At 36.0% G+C, this 16,455-nt stretch overlaps 1 protein-coding gene across 4 annotated transcripts in view; it reads right to left on the minus strand.

The window, feature by feature from the left end:
• Nucleotides 1-2,706: 2,706 nt before the first annotated feature.
• Nucleotides 2,707-16,455, minus strand: part of Clint1 (clathrin interactor 1) — a 59,286-nt gene continuing 45,537 nt past the window's right edge. Inside the window, exons 9-12 of one of the 4 annotated variants that reach the window (XM_020179215.2) lie at nt 11,078-11,152; nt 7,034-7,326; nt 5,522-5,672; nt 2,707-4,438 (exon numbers count right to left, since the gene is read on the minus strand). In XM_020179215.2, the coding sequence (XP_020034804.2) occupies nt 4,107-4,438; nt 5,522-5,672; nt 7,034-7,326; nt 11,078-11,152 (851 nt within the window). In that variant the 3' untranslated portion in view covers nt 2,707-4,106. Of the gene's footprint in view, nt 4,439-5,521; nt 5,727-7,033; nt 7,327-11,077; nt 11,153-16,455 lie in introns of all 4 variants that reach the window. The other 3 variants (XM_020179214.2, XM_074057646.1, XM_020179216.2) reach the window with 3 other exon arrangements.

Below are 16,455 nucleotides of genomic sequence, written 5' to 3' on the forward strand. Positions count from 1 at the left end.
CAACTGTTATCCCAGCTTTGCAGGAAGTCTAAATAGGATAGCAGTCAGGCTGGCCTGGGCATAAACAAAAACAACCACAGCAAAAGAGGACTGGGGGTGTGGCTCAAGTGGTAGAGCACCTGCCTAGCAAGCACAAGGCCCTGAGTTCAAACCCCGGTACAGCCAAAGGAAAAAAAAGTTAAAATTGATTTTAGATTGTCATACCCAAAATATCAGACCTTCAATGCTTCACTCATCAACAAAAATAAACTTTGTGCCTACTCTATGCACTAGTGCTCAGATGAGTAGTTCTGCCTAGAATTCTTTCTTTCTGTGGTAAAAACCTGTCAAACCTTCTAGACCACTGATCCTGCCCTGATCAGTCACTAAAAAACGACAGTCCCTGTTTTGGAGACCCTACCCAACAATTTTTAGTACTTCTTTCAGCTTCTCTGTTCTCTGTGACCAGAAGGCAATTGTCTTACAGGCCACGAGAACGAGGCGAATCGACGTATTTAAGGCACTCAGCACAGAGCAGACCCATTTTGTGGAGTGCATGGAAGCTGGCATCCCATGGCTGGTATTAAATTTATCCATGGTAAGGACAACTGTGACCACGGATGTTCTACTTCTATAGCAGCACCCTTCGGCAAGGTGTGTGCCAGAGAACATCAAGTATTCAAAGTCACCAGGCCCTAGTTTTGACCCATTTTACTCTCTTTTCAAAGAAGATTCAAAATGCTTACATCTCGGGGGAGCGCAGGGGTTGCGGCGAGGCCTCCATCAGGAGAGGACTCAAGATGACCAACGAAGAACCTCTTCCCAAAAAGGTTCGTCTGGGTGAAACAGACTTCAAAGTGACAGCACGAGACAAGTTAATTCTAAGATGGAAACAACAGGAAGCGTGTGTGTTTTTGTTTTGTTTGGTTCATTTTAGAAGAAATGTTAACAGGGCCCAGAGATACCAAGTAATCGACTGAGCACACACAGACAGCAGTGGCTGAAACGTGTTTTCTGCAATGCAATGCTGTTACTTAGGAGAGCTGAAATACAAAACTAGTTTATTATGGAACTGGCAGAGGAGGTGGTAGTTACAGAAACCAACTCAGTGCGGGGTATGAAAGTGTAGACTCCCACGGGCAGTGAATTCTCTCACACACCACTCAAATGACACAGACTCCGATCCTGACCCTCAAGAGGAGAAAGCAGAGTGGGAAAGGTAACCGAACTGTGGGTTCCCGCCACGTTCAGAATGGCTTGGACTCAAGTGTAAATGTAATATTTTTCCAACAAATTTTATAGTGTCTTTAATTTGGGAGAGGATACTGTCCAGAAAATTAATGCATACCTTTGTCACAATTTGCCTTATTTCCTAAGAGCTTAGCTAGAACGTTAGCTTGTGCTGGTTGATTTTCAGAATGAGATGAGATAAAGTTCTCTAAGAAAACTGTTTCATAAACATTTGAGGAAAAAGTACTAACCCTTCTCTCCAAATGTAAGTAACCACATTTATTATTAGCGACTGTACATTTCATGGTTCTTGAAGGTAGCTGAGAATTCTGTAAACACAAATACAGAGGGAAACAAAAACGAATCTGGAGTAGCTGTGTGGACCTGCCATGTCTGAACTGTTTGAGCAGTTCCTTTCCCCTTCAAAATGAGGCAGAACAAAAACTAGAAAAGCTGTTTGAAAAGGGAAAGAGGTGTATAGGATGGGCAAAAGGGAGCCCTAAAGATAAAGGAAGACTATTTTCTTGCCAAATTCGAATAATTTTGGGGTCTTTGTGCTTGTTTTTGAAGTATCACTTAGTAAGTAACCCCTGCAGAGACAAAAGCTGGACAGGCCCCGCCTGTGTGGTGGCACATCCCTGTAATCCCAATGCTCGGAGGCCGAAGCCAGGAGATCAGTTCCAGTCCTGCCTGGGACACACAGCAAGATCCTGTCTCAAGAAATGAAATAACTGAAACCAAACAAACAAAAAACTGGAGAGGCCCTCCATGAGGCAGCTCTTAGCTCTTCTTGTTTGTGGGCTCTAAAACAAAAAATACTGTTAAGACAGCAAACTATACAGCACAGTTCAAATGTGAGAATGGGGGACCCATGTCCTCAGAAATATAATGTAGGAAGGGGGAATGTGTAGAAAATGTTTTAAGAGAGAAATTTTATTAGAAAAAAATTAAGCATAAATGTTCAGGTATAAAATATTTACTTAAGAACCGTATGTATTTGAGAAGGCAAAGATACACTTCTCAATTTTTTAAAAACATATGTGAGCTTGCAGGGTAGAAACCTAAGTGAAGACACTCTGTGGTGATGCCACCAGAGGCTGGCTTGACCACTCTGAAGGAACAGCACTCGAAAGCGCCCATTCTCTGAAACGAGTTTAAACACACTGCATTGTTGAAAGATTAAAAACCGCAGTCAGCTAATTACACTCTCTCATCTCTTATTCAGCAAATGAATCACTTTTCATTACCACTCAGCTGAAGTACATGAATTTCTGCCTAATTAGAAATGTTGTAGATAGAACATTAGTGAGAACGGAGCAGGTCAGGGTATCTTTGCTGCTTCATTTTTAATTCCTAACAGTAGAGTCTGATAGGAAAGAATGGAAGTCATTAAATAATTTTAAATTATTTATAAAAATTACTTTGCCCAAATTATAATTATTTTTTCCCCAAATGGTCTCAAATGTCTAAGGGAATGAAAGAAAAAGCAGTTCAACACTGATTTCAACCAACATTTTAATGTCATATATAACAGAACATCATGAATACAATTGAAACAAAGTTTTTATCAATTTAATAAAAAAATTTTTCAACATAAAGTGGGGAGGTAATAATTTGATACCTATATTATAGTACTTATTTTAAAAAATTATTCCCAGCTTGAGGTTGAAACAATTAATTTTGCATTCCAAACTCTAGAGTCATGATTTTCATGTGAGCTTAATGCAGAATTACAGCAGGAAAACAAAAACATTTTAATTAATTTCCTTTATTTGTCATTAAATCAATAAAATCTTTGACTGCTACAGGTCTCCTTGAATAATATATATTTAACTCCTCTCTATTGGAACCGTATTGCTAATGTCATATTATTATACACACTCAAAACCAAACAAAACAAATACTGTATAAAGTCTAAAAGTGAATGCTGCTGAATTTTAACATTTATATTTAACTTAAGGTTTTAATGGATTTTTACCTTTCCAATTTTTTGAAGGCAACAAAAAAGGCAAAAATAAATATTTTTCTCTTTTGACTATTCCTGACTTAAATGATGGCTACAGGGATAAACACGGAAGGAAGCCTTGCCAAGTTAATCACTGTGAATTGTAAATAATGACTGCTAAAAACAAACAAAAAATACTGGGGTTTTTTTTTTTTCCTTCTTCTTCTTTTAAAGGAAACCACAGAGCAGTCCTAAAAAAAAATATTTTTCCTAGTTCTGCACAGGATAATTACAAGCAGAACACATGGAAAAAGTCCCTCAGCTATCACCAATTGCTAAAGAGGTTTTGTTACAATAAAAATTTGGATAGTGTAACAGCTGGAACATTAGCAAAAGTATATACATTCCAGTTACCTTTGATTTAGCCATAATCACATATGTATGCCTTTTTTTGGACAAAAATATATATATTTTTATAAAAAACTGATCATCCAACTTTAATGATTTTCCATATATATGGACTCAGGAGTGGTAGTAAAAGGAACAGACCCAATTATGACAAGGCGATTCAAGGACAGAAAAATCAAGTTCCTCAGGAAAAGAAAAGTACAAAATTAGAGATTCAAGCACATTTACTCAGCCCTATTCCAGTCTTGCCACAAATTATGGTATTAAATGGCCTCTTCAATTTATAAAGGCTTTCAGTGGTCTCAAAACCCATCTGTGGTCTGTCTTCACTGGTAAAACGATTGTGACGGCCTTACTGAAGTGCTCGTGTGTGGCCTTTTGAAATACCAGGTATTTCATTTTTATAAAACAGCCTTTTTGGTTCTTTATGTAGGTTTATTTCATTAACTGATAAAAGAAAAGGGAATTGATTAGCATTTTCCATCCCAACATCACCTATCTGCACAGCTAAAAATTCTTCATTCAATCTGCTTCTTGACAGTTTTTATTTACTGAAGTTGGCGAAATTTGCAAAGGCGTCTTGCTTAGGTTGCACAGCTCCAGAAGTCATGGCTATGCCGGGCATCCCCATTCCCACCGTGCCTGCCAAGCCCATCCCGGCCGCTGGCACCCCCACACTCATGTTCATCCCCATCATGCTCTGCTTCACCATTGGAGCATTTCCCAGAGGGCCAGTCATCATGTGGGGCACACTCATGGGCACGGGTCCTCCCACCAAAGGGTTAGTTTGTGGCCGGACAGGAAGCATGTTGGAAGGAGAACTGAGGTTCACAGCTCCAAAACTTTGAGTCATCACATTCAGAGGCTGTTGCATATCTACAAGAAAAAAAGACGAAAAAACCCTTTACAACTAAACTCTTAAAATTCACAGAGCAGCAAAATAATATACATTTTCTTGAGCATCAATACTTCTAGCCCCAATAAATTTCATTCACAGTGAGTTTATAAAACTCAATTAATCTGCATTTGTTACTCTTAACAAATCAGTGGCTGTTGGCCCTGGTTTCCCAGAGATACAGGAATAATAAGTGGGAAAAATAAGAGTGACCCGAAAACACTGCTGCAAAACCTATTGTTGAATTCTACCTAACAAATAGTCAAAAGCCAGCAGCTATCAGAAGTCTTAAAAGTAGTTCACATCCTTTGAGTTACTCTATTTTCAGAATAGGTTAAGGAAAAATCAGAAGCATAAAATCATAGTTATTTACAGCAACAGAAAACTGAAAATAACTTAAATAATCAACAAGAGGAACTGCACATTGATATGATGGTAACTATAAAAATCTAACTATTAGTTTTTCCTCCTAAGAATGTTGAACACAGGAAAAACCATCAGAATTAATTGTTGAATGAGAGCAGCAAGAAATAAGTTACTGTAGACAGGATGACTCCAAGCATCAGAAACACGTTTAGAAAAATGAAAAGAAATATGGAGACTATGTCTACACTGGGTAATTTAGATAACTGTTGTTTCTTCATCACTGTTTACAAAACAACTGTAAGGCAAATTTTGAGTAGGGTGATGGGGAGAGAGCTGCTGGGGATGGAACTTAGGGTCTCTCTCTATAGGTCTGGCTGGCCTTGAACTTTTGGTCCTTCTGCCTCTGCCTCCAGAGTGCTGAGACTGTGGAAGTGCACTACCATGCCCAGCTACAAATATTTTTAGTTTAGAGATTACAACCCCCCAAACTCACCACAATACAATAAATGTTGTATCAAATGCAAAATACAAAGTCAGTCAATGCTCTAAGAGTGATCTCAAGTGAAAAAGTATCTTAAGCTGTCTTCACTTCCCTATAGTTTATGTTACGAATTTTTATTTTAATGCTTGAAGTAGTCCTGGTACCAGGGCAAAAGACTAGAAATACATAAAGAAGTGGAGTATGTTGAGTAACTTACTCTGCTGTTGAATCATTGTGTTAAGTGATGGCTGCTGGGGTTTGGATGGCTGCATACCAGGCAGTAAGTTGTCTAGGCTGATGTTTACACTGGGGTCAGACCAAGTAGTGGGCAGGGTTTTGCTGACGGATTTCTGGACCATATCTGTATTCTGATTATAGAGAGGATTAGGCTTCTGCAGCACTGTGCTAACATTTTGCAAAGGCTGGAAAATAAAAAAATGCTCTAAAAATTAAGCATCTGTTCTACAAAGATTATCAGCCAAAAAGAATCACAAATGTTCTATGCTGTCTTCAATACTCTGCATCATTAGTTACCTAAACAGGTCCCTCTGAAGTACCAACTGGGTTTGGGGTTGAAAACCCCAACATATCTACACTAACAATTATTCTCCTGCAACCCAAAGTCTAGAAGCCATCATCCCTGACAAATACCCAGGAATCACCAACTTCAGGTTAGCATGGCATTAAGGAAATACACAACTCAATATGTGACTTCTCATGCTATAAAAGGCAAAACCATCAAATACTAAATTATGTTTCACATATCCTGACATTTCCCTACTCTGAGCACACTTACACTGTCTAAAGTGAGCAATACTGGTGGAATGTGGATTAATTCAGGAGAAATTCAAGAGAAAAAAGCAGATGTGCCTGCTGGTTACTAAGGACAACTATGAAAATGATAGAAAAAAAGAGAAAGGAGTAGGAACAAAAGAATCATTTAAAATGCGCCAATGCAAAGAACTTTAACACAGTTTCAATTATGACTGCAAATAGAGCAGACTGATTTCATGCTTAGATCATGTTAGTCTAATTTCTGCTATACACAGCAGTCACCTTTCTGCTTCTTTCTTCTCTTTCTTCATTCTAATACCCAAGACACAAGAATCTAACAAAATGAGTAATCAGCACCATAAATAAATATTCTCAAAAGTGTGAGTCAAAACTAGCTCAGATATTTTACAAGCCGTGTTTGTTCAAATTGTAAGCTAGAAGCATATAATTGGATTTAACTATTAAAAAGTAAATGCAAAAACTCTCACTGAAGTTGTTTTCTTTTAGGAAAATAAAAGTTGGGGAAAGCCTGTGTTTCTGTAATATAGAGCAGAGGTCCAGCACAGGGTAAACATTCACCACCTGAGAGAACAATTTTCTACATTAGTGGTGATTGTTTATAACCAAGGAGTGATACTCTTATAAAAACATGACCAGAAATTTTACTGAGTGAATGCATGCCATGTATGAAATACATCTATTCCTTTTCCTTAAAACAAATTTAAACACTATTAAATACCAATTTATTATAATTCAATAAATGAAAATGACTAATGGTGCTTTTCTCAGACCATATCTGCCGTTAAGCAACATGTTGCTATACACGTATAGGTATGTACACACAGATATGTGCACATAGGAAAGGCTTGCTTATTTTTATGTCTTACACTAACCTATCAACTAGATTAGATTACAAGATTACAAGTCACAATTTCCAAGGAAAATTACAACTTACCTGTGATCTTGACATGGGCAAACCAAGTCCTACAGTATTAGTGCTCATCAAAGAGAAATTCATACTCTGGGAAGATGTCATGGTTGCTTGGGATGAGCCCATAAGATCAAACAGGTCAGAAGAATTTGAGGCAGATGGAGGTGCGCCTAACGCTTGTTGTGAGCCACCAACAAGATCTACTGCTGGCTGTGGGGCACTACCAAAGAACTCGCTTCCAGAAGCAACAGGGCCACATGGGGCTTGGTTGAAGGCACTCCAGTCACCAAAGTCTCCATTCCCACTCGTTGCTGTTACTAAGACAGAAAGAACTGTAAGGGTAAGAAACTTTCTGAAATGCACAGAAAAATAGTCTATGAACGGAAACTAATTAGAGTTCAATGGAGTCCATCCAGATTAACACCTGCAGGTACCAGTTCCATCTGCACATTATCACTCTCATGAATATTACACAAGTGTTAACAAGGTGGTAAAGGAAAAAACCAGAGTTCCACATAGAAAATAAAATTCATCTCTTGGCAGGTCTAAAGGTAACATAGAAATTACCATCAAAACTTCCCTTCAACCAAGTTTGCATAATATATTTGCTTCCAGCTAAACAAACATGACCTAGTCTAGGACTCAAAATAAGAAGGAAATTCTAAACTGGTTAAGCTTTTTGCTGGGAACTCCAGAATCCTCATGTGAGGAGAAGGTTCAAGGAAAAAGCAAACTACAATTTATACTTATGTAATTTTTAAACCCCAAATTCATAAGATTAAATTGATTAAAAACAAAACAGAAAAGCATGGAGGGGAAAAAAGCCTAATAAACTAAGGGCAGTAATTAATACATTTCTGTAAGAGGGTCTCATTCATTCAGCTGTGTGTCCACTGAGAAGCTCTGATGCAACCTTTAGTACACTGCTTGTTTCAACAGATTGTTCAATTTATTTAAATAAAAAAGGAGGGAAGGAAGATCGTGTGCAACGGTCTGAACCTGAAATATTTTCGGGAGGCTCATGTGCTGAAGGCTTGGTCCCTAACTGGTGGCACTATTCAGAGATGACTATATCATAAGGTTGCTAACTTTTTTTTTAGAAATTTATTTTTTGTTGTTTTGCTGGGTGGGGGGAACACTGTGGTGTTAACAAGTTCTTACAATATATCAAAAATACTTGAATTCACCCCCTCCCCTGCTCTCCTTTATCCCCCCCCCTCCTCCCATTCCTGGAATAGTTTCAACAGGTATTATTTCTGCATTTACATACATGCATACTCACTATTTGTATCATTTTTACCCTCCTATCCTCTTTCCCCTCCTCCCCCTCCCCCTTGGTTACAATCCCCCACCCCCCCACCTTGCAGGACCTGTTCACCTTCCTGTTCTCCAATTTTATAGAAGAAAAAAATACATTTTTTGCTTGCCTGTGATGAAGGTAGCTACACAGGGAGTTTCCTTGTGATATTTCCACGTATGTATGTACTATAACCCCAATTGGTTTATCTCCTCTATTTTTCTTCATTCTACCTTAGTCTAAGTGTGCTAATTTTATCAAGGAGTTAATCCAATAATGAGTTTATACAGAACGCTTATTAGGAGGTGAGGCCTGGTTGTTGGATGTAGGTCACCCAGTGCATGCCTTTGAAGGATGCATCTTGTCCCTCACTCCTTTCTGTCTCTTCTCTGCTTCCTGGCACCGTGGAGTAAGCAGCTTTATTCTCCCATAGGCACCTAGCCATGATGTTCTACCTCACCTTGGGCCCAAAACAATGGAACTGGTCAATCATGGGCTAGAAACCATGAGCCCAAATAAAACTATTCTAATTTTAAGTTTATTTTCTCAGGTATATTGTCATACCAATGGAAAACCTGATTAACACATCATGCTAATGTTAAAAAACAAAACAGAGACATGCAAAACCCTATCACTACACTTCAAAGCATAATTATAAGTTTGAGATTGGATATCTGCAATATAAAAATGGCTAACAAGTAAACGGATAGCCTGTAGTGGTTAAGAGCACGGATTTTATACTTTACTAGCTATGCGACCCTGAGCAAATGACTTCTCTGTGCCTCACTTTAAAAACCTACATTGTGAGGATGAAATAATTTAATATATAGTCATCTGGAGTTTGTTATTACTTTGGATTAACTGTAAAGTCCAGGTGACCGTTGAGGACCTGTACTTTCTTTTCTTTAGGTGTACCAATAAACATTAAAGTCAAGCTTCTGTAAAGTCTGCATCCATAATATTAACCATTTGGAGCACAATGATTATAAAGGTAAGTGATTTAAGAAAAAAATTAAACTAGGCTCTATGTGAATTTGCAAATAAAAAGTAAATTACTTCCTTTAGAAAGGGACAAATGGACAAATATGAATGGAAGTTGAAAAAGCAAAAAGTGAAGAAAAAGCTACATAAAAACTCATCTGAAAGCGACAGTATGTATTTTCAGGTTAATTAACGCCATTTCTTTGCACTCCACGTTCATTTGCAACTTGGAAATACATTCTGTCTAGTCTAAAAGGTAACCAACCACTAGAAAACTGCATCTCACTATGCTAAATATCAAAAGAGAACAGTAACATGAGTTTTTAAAAACTGTATTCTTCTATTACTATATTAAAATATAAGCACCCTCAAAAAAGAAAATAACTCACTTAAAAACCCCAAACTCCACGAACAGTTTAATAAGAGAACTTGGTTAATATTCACTACCTCAGGGTTCTACTAAAACGTATCTTTGATCTTCTTTACAAAAGAGACTCCACTAACAGTTTTACAATTATACTGGACAATTTGCACTCAGTTAAGCAAGGGTGCTGGATAAATGTAAAGTTCATGCTGGTTTTCCATTTGCTCTATCTATAAAGCAGAATATGAATGGAAACTGGGGCAAACTTGCCCCATCGAAAACTCAGTATTTATGATGATTAATCATGGGAGGAGGAGATTTCTAGTGGGGCATACATTGTTCAGAAATGATTAATCATTGTTGCAACAGTTTCAGCCCTCTGTGCAATGTGATCAGGTTATACAGATCACATGCATAACTGATAAAGAGATGTGTCACTAAGGCAACATTAACATTTCAAATTATTTGCATAGAAGGCAACTTTATATACATAGAAACTTTGAGAATTACTCTGGGAGTCTGTAAAATTATGGTAATGTTTATCTTTCACTTTGTTTTGAATAAAGTAGGGTATCAACCCTTAGATGGTATAATTAAACTTCTAAAATGGCATAATTAAACTTCTAAAATGAAACTCAATTTTGGTTTCCAGGAAATATTTGGAATTTACAAAAGTAAGCTATCACAATAACCCCAAACCACATTCAAAAAGCTGTTTCTTCTGTTTATTAATAGTTGTATAGGGGGATGCACTGTGATATTTACATGTGTGTTTATAATATATCCTAATTAGATTCACCCCCTTCTTCATACTCCCTCATCTCCCCTCCCTTCTTAGAATAATTTCAACAAGTTACACTGTTCTATATTTTATACATAAGATATCCACCATATATACCCTCTTTGTTTAAGATTTTTATGGCTAAATTTTTACTTATTCTCTCACAAACTTGGAGCTGTCCAGATTTTATAAAATAAATATCACAACCCCTTCACAATCTATAGGAAAACAGACACTTAACAATAAACTTAGTCAATATAGTTCTACAGACATTATTTTATTCTTATAAAGAAACATGACAAATAGAATTATTCCTGTTTTTAGAAAGTAAAGTTTCATTGCTGAAAAATCATGTAAACCAAACATAAATCTCTGCCAAAATGAGATTAACTTTATGCTTATTCACATCCTTCCTCCAAAGCTAAACAAGAGTTAGTTATGAAGATGGACAATTTTCTTTAACTGAACCTGAGCAGTGTGCAACTGTTTGGCACATTTAAGACACTGACCCATAAGATATCTTGTGAATAAACTGTTCAGGAATTATGCATAATAAATACTACAAAGGAAAAAAGCTGATTGGAGGGCTCTTTTGATAACCCTTTTACCATCCTTAGATTTCTGGCCAATGAGATCACCCCATACCTTGGGAAGGGAAACTGCCTGATGCAGCAGCGGAACCAAAGTCAGCAAATCCCCCAAATAAATCTGCTGATCCTCCTAGAAGTTAAGAATGAGGAAAAAGTTACACTGTTAGAACTAGAGAACAAGTGCAGGCAATTGCAGGAAGTCTTTTTAGCATCTCACACCACACAAATATGCAATAATAGAGGCTCAGGCCCCTCCAAGAACTGGTCGGCTAACCTAGGTTTCCTGGAAGCTACCAAAGACATTCACGCTCCTCAGTCCTGTATTTTGTGAGACAGATGACACTACATGTGTGACTGACGCTATTCCTCACCAAACCATCACAAGTGCAATGTGGGTATGCAGCTTACCTAGACAATTATGCTCTTCATAAGAATCTTCCACTGCTGCTTAATTTGAGTAAAACATTGCTAGGGAGGTAAGACACTCACAATTTGAAGCTGATTTATATAAAAATCAATGTAATGATTCTGGTGGACTGTTTTCTCCCTACTGTTTACTCCATGAAAGAATAAATACTTGGATTTTTAATGCATGGAAAAATAACTGTTTTTTGCTACTATTTCTAAACTGGTATTTTTAAAGGAATGAGATCCAAATCATGGCTGAAAATCAATCTCCATGCATGTATCATCACATCTCTTATCAATTTTTACTTGCAAACACTGCATCTGTAAGACATTTACTTTCATCAACAATTTGAACAAAATTTCAAGTTTTAGTATTCTGCTTTCTCCTAGTCAATTATGAGTGAAGTAGCCAAAGATCTAAAACTTAAAATAGTTGCCATTATTTTTGTCTGTCCTTAATAATCTCACCTCTTAAAGTTGAAACCTTAGAAGTATAGAACAGCAGTTCAGTTATGGTGCTTTTAGTGTTATGTGAACATTATATAGGTTACATCACAGCTGCTTAGCCTGTAGTGCTCAGAAACTAGCCAGGTGGGACTGGAACATCTGGACTGCACTCAAACACCACCAGAGACAGCTTCCAACATCTGGTGCTATTTCTGAATTGTCTTATTGCTGCAAGACATTCTGCCCCATCTGCTACACTCAACTGGGTTAATTAAACAAGAACCATCTCCTCTTCTTAATAAATGGCCAGCTGTAATAAAAGGAACAAATCAGTTTCTGATACATGTGTACTTAGTGTTTCTTTTTAATGCACATTCTTTGTAGTGACCTATCAGCAGGTATAACTAATTCTTCACTCCTTCACATGGCAGATGCACACGCTCACATATATATCCTCACTCACCAGAGAACTACTGCCAAGCACAGGTTCTCCACTCCTGCCATACGACAGCATACATGTCTATTTTGAAGTTAATTCTAAGAGTGGTAACACAGTGACTTGGTTTTCTTTTCCTTAAAGGGAGACATCACATAAATTGTGATAAGGAGCACAGAACGTCAGTGAGCTAGATGTGTAAACTATATAAATGACACATATATTAATAAAAATTAACAGGGAAATGAATGCTTCATGCTTAATATTCCTAAGTTTGTTTTCTATAATGTTCCTTCATGTTAAAAATATGGATCAAAATATACTGTTGGGTAAGAGAATGACAGTTAATCAATGGCTATAACATTAAGAGATTTGAAATTTGGGGATAACTTTAATTTGCTTCATCCAGACAGTGAATAATCATTAACAGGTAATTTACTGTATAAAACAAGCAATGATTTTTAAATCTTAACTTGTCTAAGCTATAAAGAAAATTCTGTCACAGATAAAAGCCGAGTACCACAGATCACAAGTTAAAACTGGGTAAAAATTGTTTCTTTTTACTTTTCCTGAATTGAGTATTTCAGATAAATACCTACATTGGTTACTGTGCTGTTTCATCACCTACCTCCTAAACTAAGATTCCATGGCATTTTTAACTTATCCACAGCGAGTATCATTCCTCTCTACCCACACTTCAAGGAGTTTGATTTCAACATGACTAATTTAGGAATATCAGCAAACAGAAGCCACCTCTATTTGACATGGATTTGACTTGTTTCTCTAACTCTTAAAGTGCCACATATTCTGCTTATCCTAGTACTTTTTCATAAGGTGATCTTTGAAAGCTGTCTCAAAAATTTATAAACCTCCATTTAACTGAAGAAAAGTTTCTCTTAGGAGGGATAATCCATACTTGTTTGTAAGACATTCATCCCAATGCTTTAAATTCAACAGAAATTTTCTATGCAAAGCGTTTTCCCAGATAACATCTATCTAAGGAAATTAAAAGTCTATCAAAAATTGCTGCATGTGGAAGACTGCTAATTTTCACAAGAGCTATATTCTTCAAGACTCCCACATGAGAGCTGTCATTACAAATGAACCATTTCCATCTGCCTTTTCAGGGCAGCAAGGAGGTTATTTACAATCACCAGCTGGGAATATGCATTTTCCAAAGCAATACTGTGAACAAGAAAAATAGGGCTAGACAGTGCTTAAACTACAAATGCAAATTTTCTTTAAGAATTTAATCTATATTGTATTAAGAAAAACTTATACATGAAGAATTCTAATATATGCTAAATTAAAATGACATTGTGAAAAATTATGAATTATCCATAATCTGTAAGAACTTTTAAGTAATCAATGAGATTGAATACCTCCAACAGAAAAAATGGACAAAGAACATGAATAGACAAGTCATACCCAGCTTATTAAAATATGAAGTATCCTAGCTCATTTACCAAACAAATGCAAAATAAAATGAAATACTATTTTCTTCTTACAAACCTGAAAGATCTGAAATGTGATGATGTGCTACTTTGCTCAGAATAGGGAAAAATTAGGAAAAAATTCCTAATATCCAGAAAATTAAGAGTCTGATTTAAATAATTTACACTATAGCCACACATTTTAAGGTTATAATGTAATGAAAATGTCTGCAACAGAGTACGTTATCACAAAGAAATGGCTGAGTGTTCTTGGGTAAAAAGCAGTTTACAAAAAGAGAAAAAAATCTTTATTTACCACAGAATACATGCTTAAATAAAAATATTGACTAAATATTCAGAAAATGGATCTTTGAAGGCTGGGCCTGGTGGTTCACACCTGTGAGCCTAGCACTTGGGAGGCTAAAGCAGGAAGATCAAGAGTTTGAGGCCAAAAACAAAAAAGAAAGTAAATGTATTTTAAAAAGAACATTCGAAGTTATTAAATTATGTACCTAAATGTCCTTCACACTTCTAAAATGAGCATGTATTATTTTTAATAATCAGTGAAAATATACTAGGAAAATTAATTTTTAGGACTGGAGGTGTGACTCAAGTTGTAGAGCACCAGTCTAACAAGCATGAGGCCCCAAGTTCAAGCTTTAGTACCACCAGAACAAGAAAACCAGAAAAAATTAATGTTTAGTAAACTTGGCTTAGAACAAGAGAAAACCTTCACCCAAATTCTAATATAGGTTGGTGGATATAACAAAGTCATAGCCTTGTAAAAGCAATGACTAAGAACAAAACAGGTTCAAATATGATAAAAATTGTGGATCCAATATAACTTAGTCCTTAAATTTTTTTTTTTCGGTACTGGGTCTTGAACTCAGGACCTACACCTTGAGCCACTCCACCAGCCTTTTTTGTAATGGTTTTTTTTTTTTTTTGAGATAGTCTCGAGAACTATTTGCCTAGGCTGGCTTTGAACCATGATCCTCCTGATTTCTGCCTTCTGAGTAGCTAGGATGTCAGCTACTGGCAGTCCTTTAAAAATTTTAATTTAAGAATTCAAAACAGACTCTAAGTCATGTGATAAAATCTTTTTAGTTGCATTGATTATGGTATACTTTCTCTTCAACCTCATTTACTATACTAGTAATATTTTATATAACAGTATGTTAATCATGACCTAAATTTCTAAACAACAAAGGGGCAAAGATGACAACTAAGAAATTTGAATTTATATGAAAAAAAAAAAAAGGAATGGTTTTAGGCATTCCATTTCTGACTTACTTTCTGAATGATTTAATTACTATACATTTCTTAAAATGCTTACTTAAGACGTGTCTTATATATATATATATAAGCCACCAAAATATCACTTAAGTACAGGTTTCAAAAGAACATCACTACAATAGGACATTTATCAAAATAGTCTCAAGAAAATCTTGATGAACAGAGATTAGGTCACACATCCTGTTTTTAAATTTAAGATGATTTTACCAGATATACTTTTGAAGATGCTAACAATAAGGATGTAGCAATACACAGAAAAAAAAACCTGAGCATTTTCTCAGAGAAGATATTTACGTGACAAGTGTGGTACAGTGCATACCTCCTGAGCTTTATGGTTTGTGTGGTGCTGCCATTATAAATATGGGCACATCTGGTAAATGACACCCAAATGACACACCGAACAGCAATCTCAATATGACAGACTCTTACATTTTTCTCCTGTGTAGGTATACTAAAGACTTAATATGGAATTTCCTTTCACAGCAGAATTCAACTTAAAATATATTAAAATATTAAAAAAGAGATGGGGTAACTAAATTTATGTACAGACTGGACGGTGACCTGCAAAACTGGTTTATACTATTTCAAATAGAAGGTGACATTAAAAATAATTATCAATCCATGTTTAGTTGCTTTTTGGAGAACATTAAGATAAATTTTGTCAAGAAATATCCCAGATTTCATTCAAACTGTTTTTAATTGCTACTTATATTTCATGAGTCAATCTACTGTTTGCACTAAAGAAGAAAAACCACTCTATGTTTTTTTTGCCAAGTTAAGGAAGCATGTTAGTATTTATTAATTCTCTTTGTTCAAAGCAATCTTGGTATCATGGAGGAAGAAAGTTACATCTTCTCATCTGACCTTCCTACTTAATTCTTCTCTGACTGTTCCACTAAAACTTTTTCAGACCATGAAAGGGGTCTTTTAATATTTCATGGCAGGAAGTCCACAATAATTGATACTGTGTGATACTATGTCTGTATTATATCGCCATGTGCTAACTACTAGTTAACACTATCTTACACACAAAAAAGACAGCACCTAAATTGTTAAACAACTCATCCAGTTACCTGTAACATTAGACATTACAATCCAATAAAGTTTAAAAACTAATCTTAAGAATAGTTACAAAAAAAGGAAAAAGGGAACTGAAGGATCTCAGAAGCTAGGTCAAACCAGATGTTCACTTTTATGATGGCAGGCAAGGAAGAGGAGAAAATAACAGGAGTTGTGTATTAATTACACGTACTAATCTATTAATGAAAAGCAAGTTCCATCATGGATTTATACTTTAAAGTGTAAAAGCTTAAAAACAATTCAGCTTTGAAAAAATCATTGCACAGAACTTGAAATATTTATCTTGCATATTAGTTATACTCCAATCCTGCTGTTCCACATTTTAATGTAAAA

The sequence above is a fragment of the Castor canadensis genome, chromosome 16 (assembly GCF_047511655.1).
Source record: "Castor canadensis chromosome 16, mCasCan1.hap1v2, whole genome shotgun sequence".
NCBI classification, from domain to species: domain Eukaryota; kingdom Metazoa; phylum Chordata; class Mammalia; order Rodentia; family Castoridae; genus Castor; species Castor canadensis.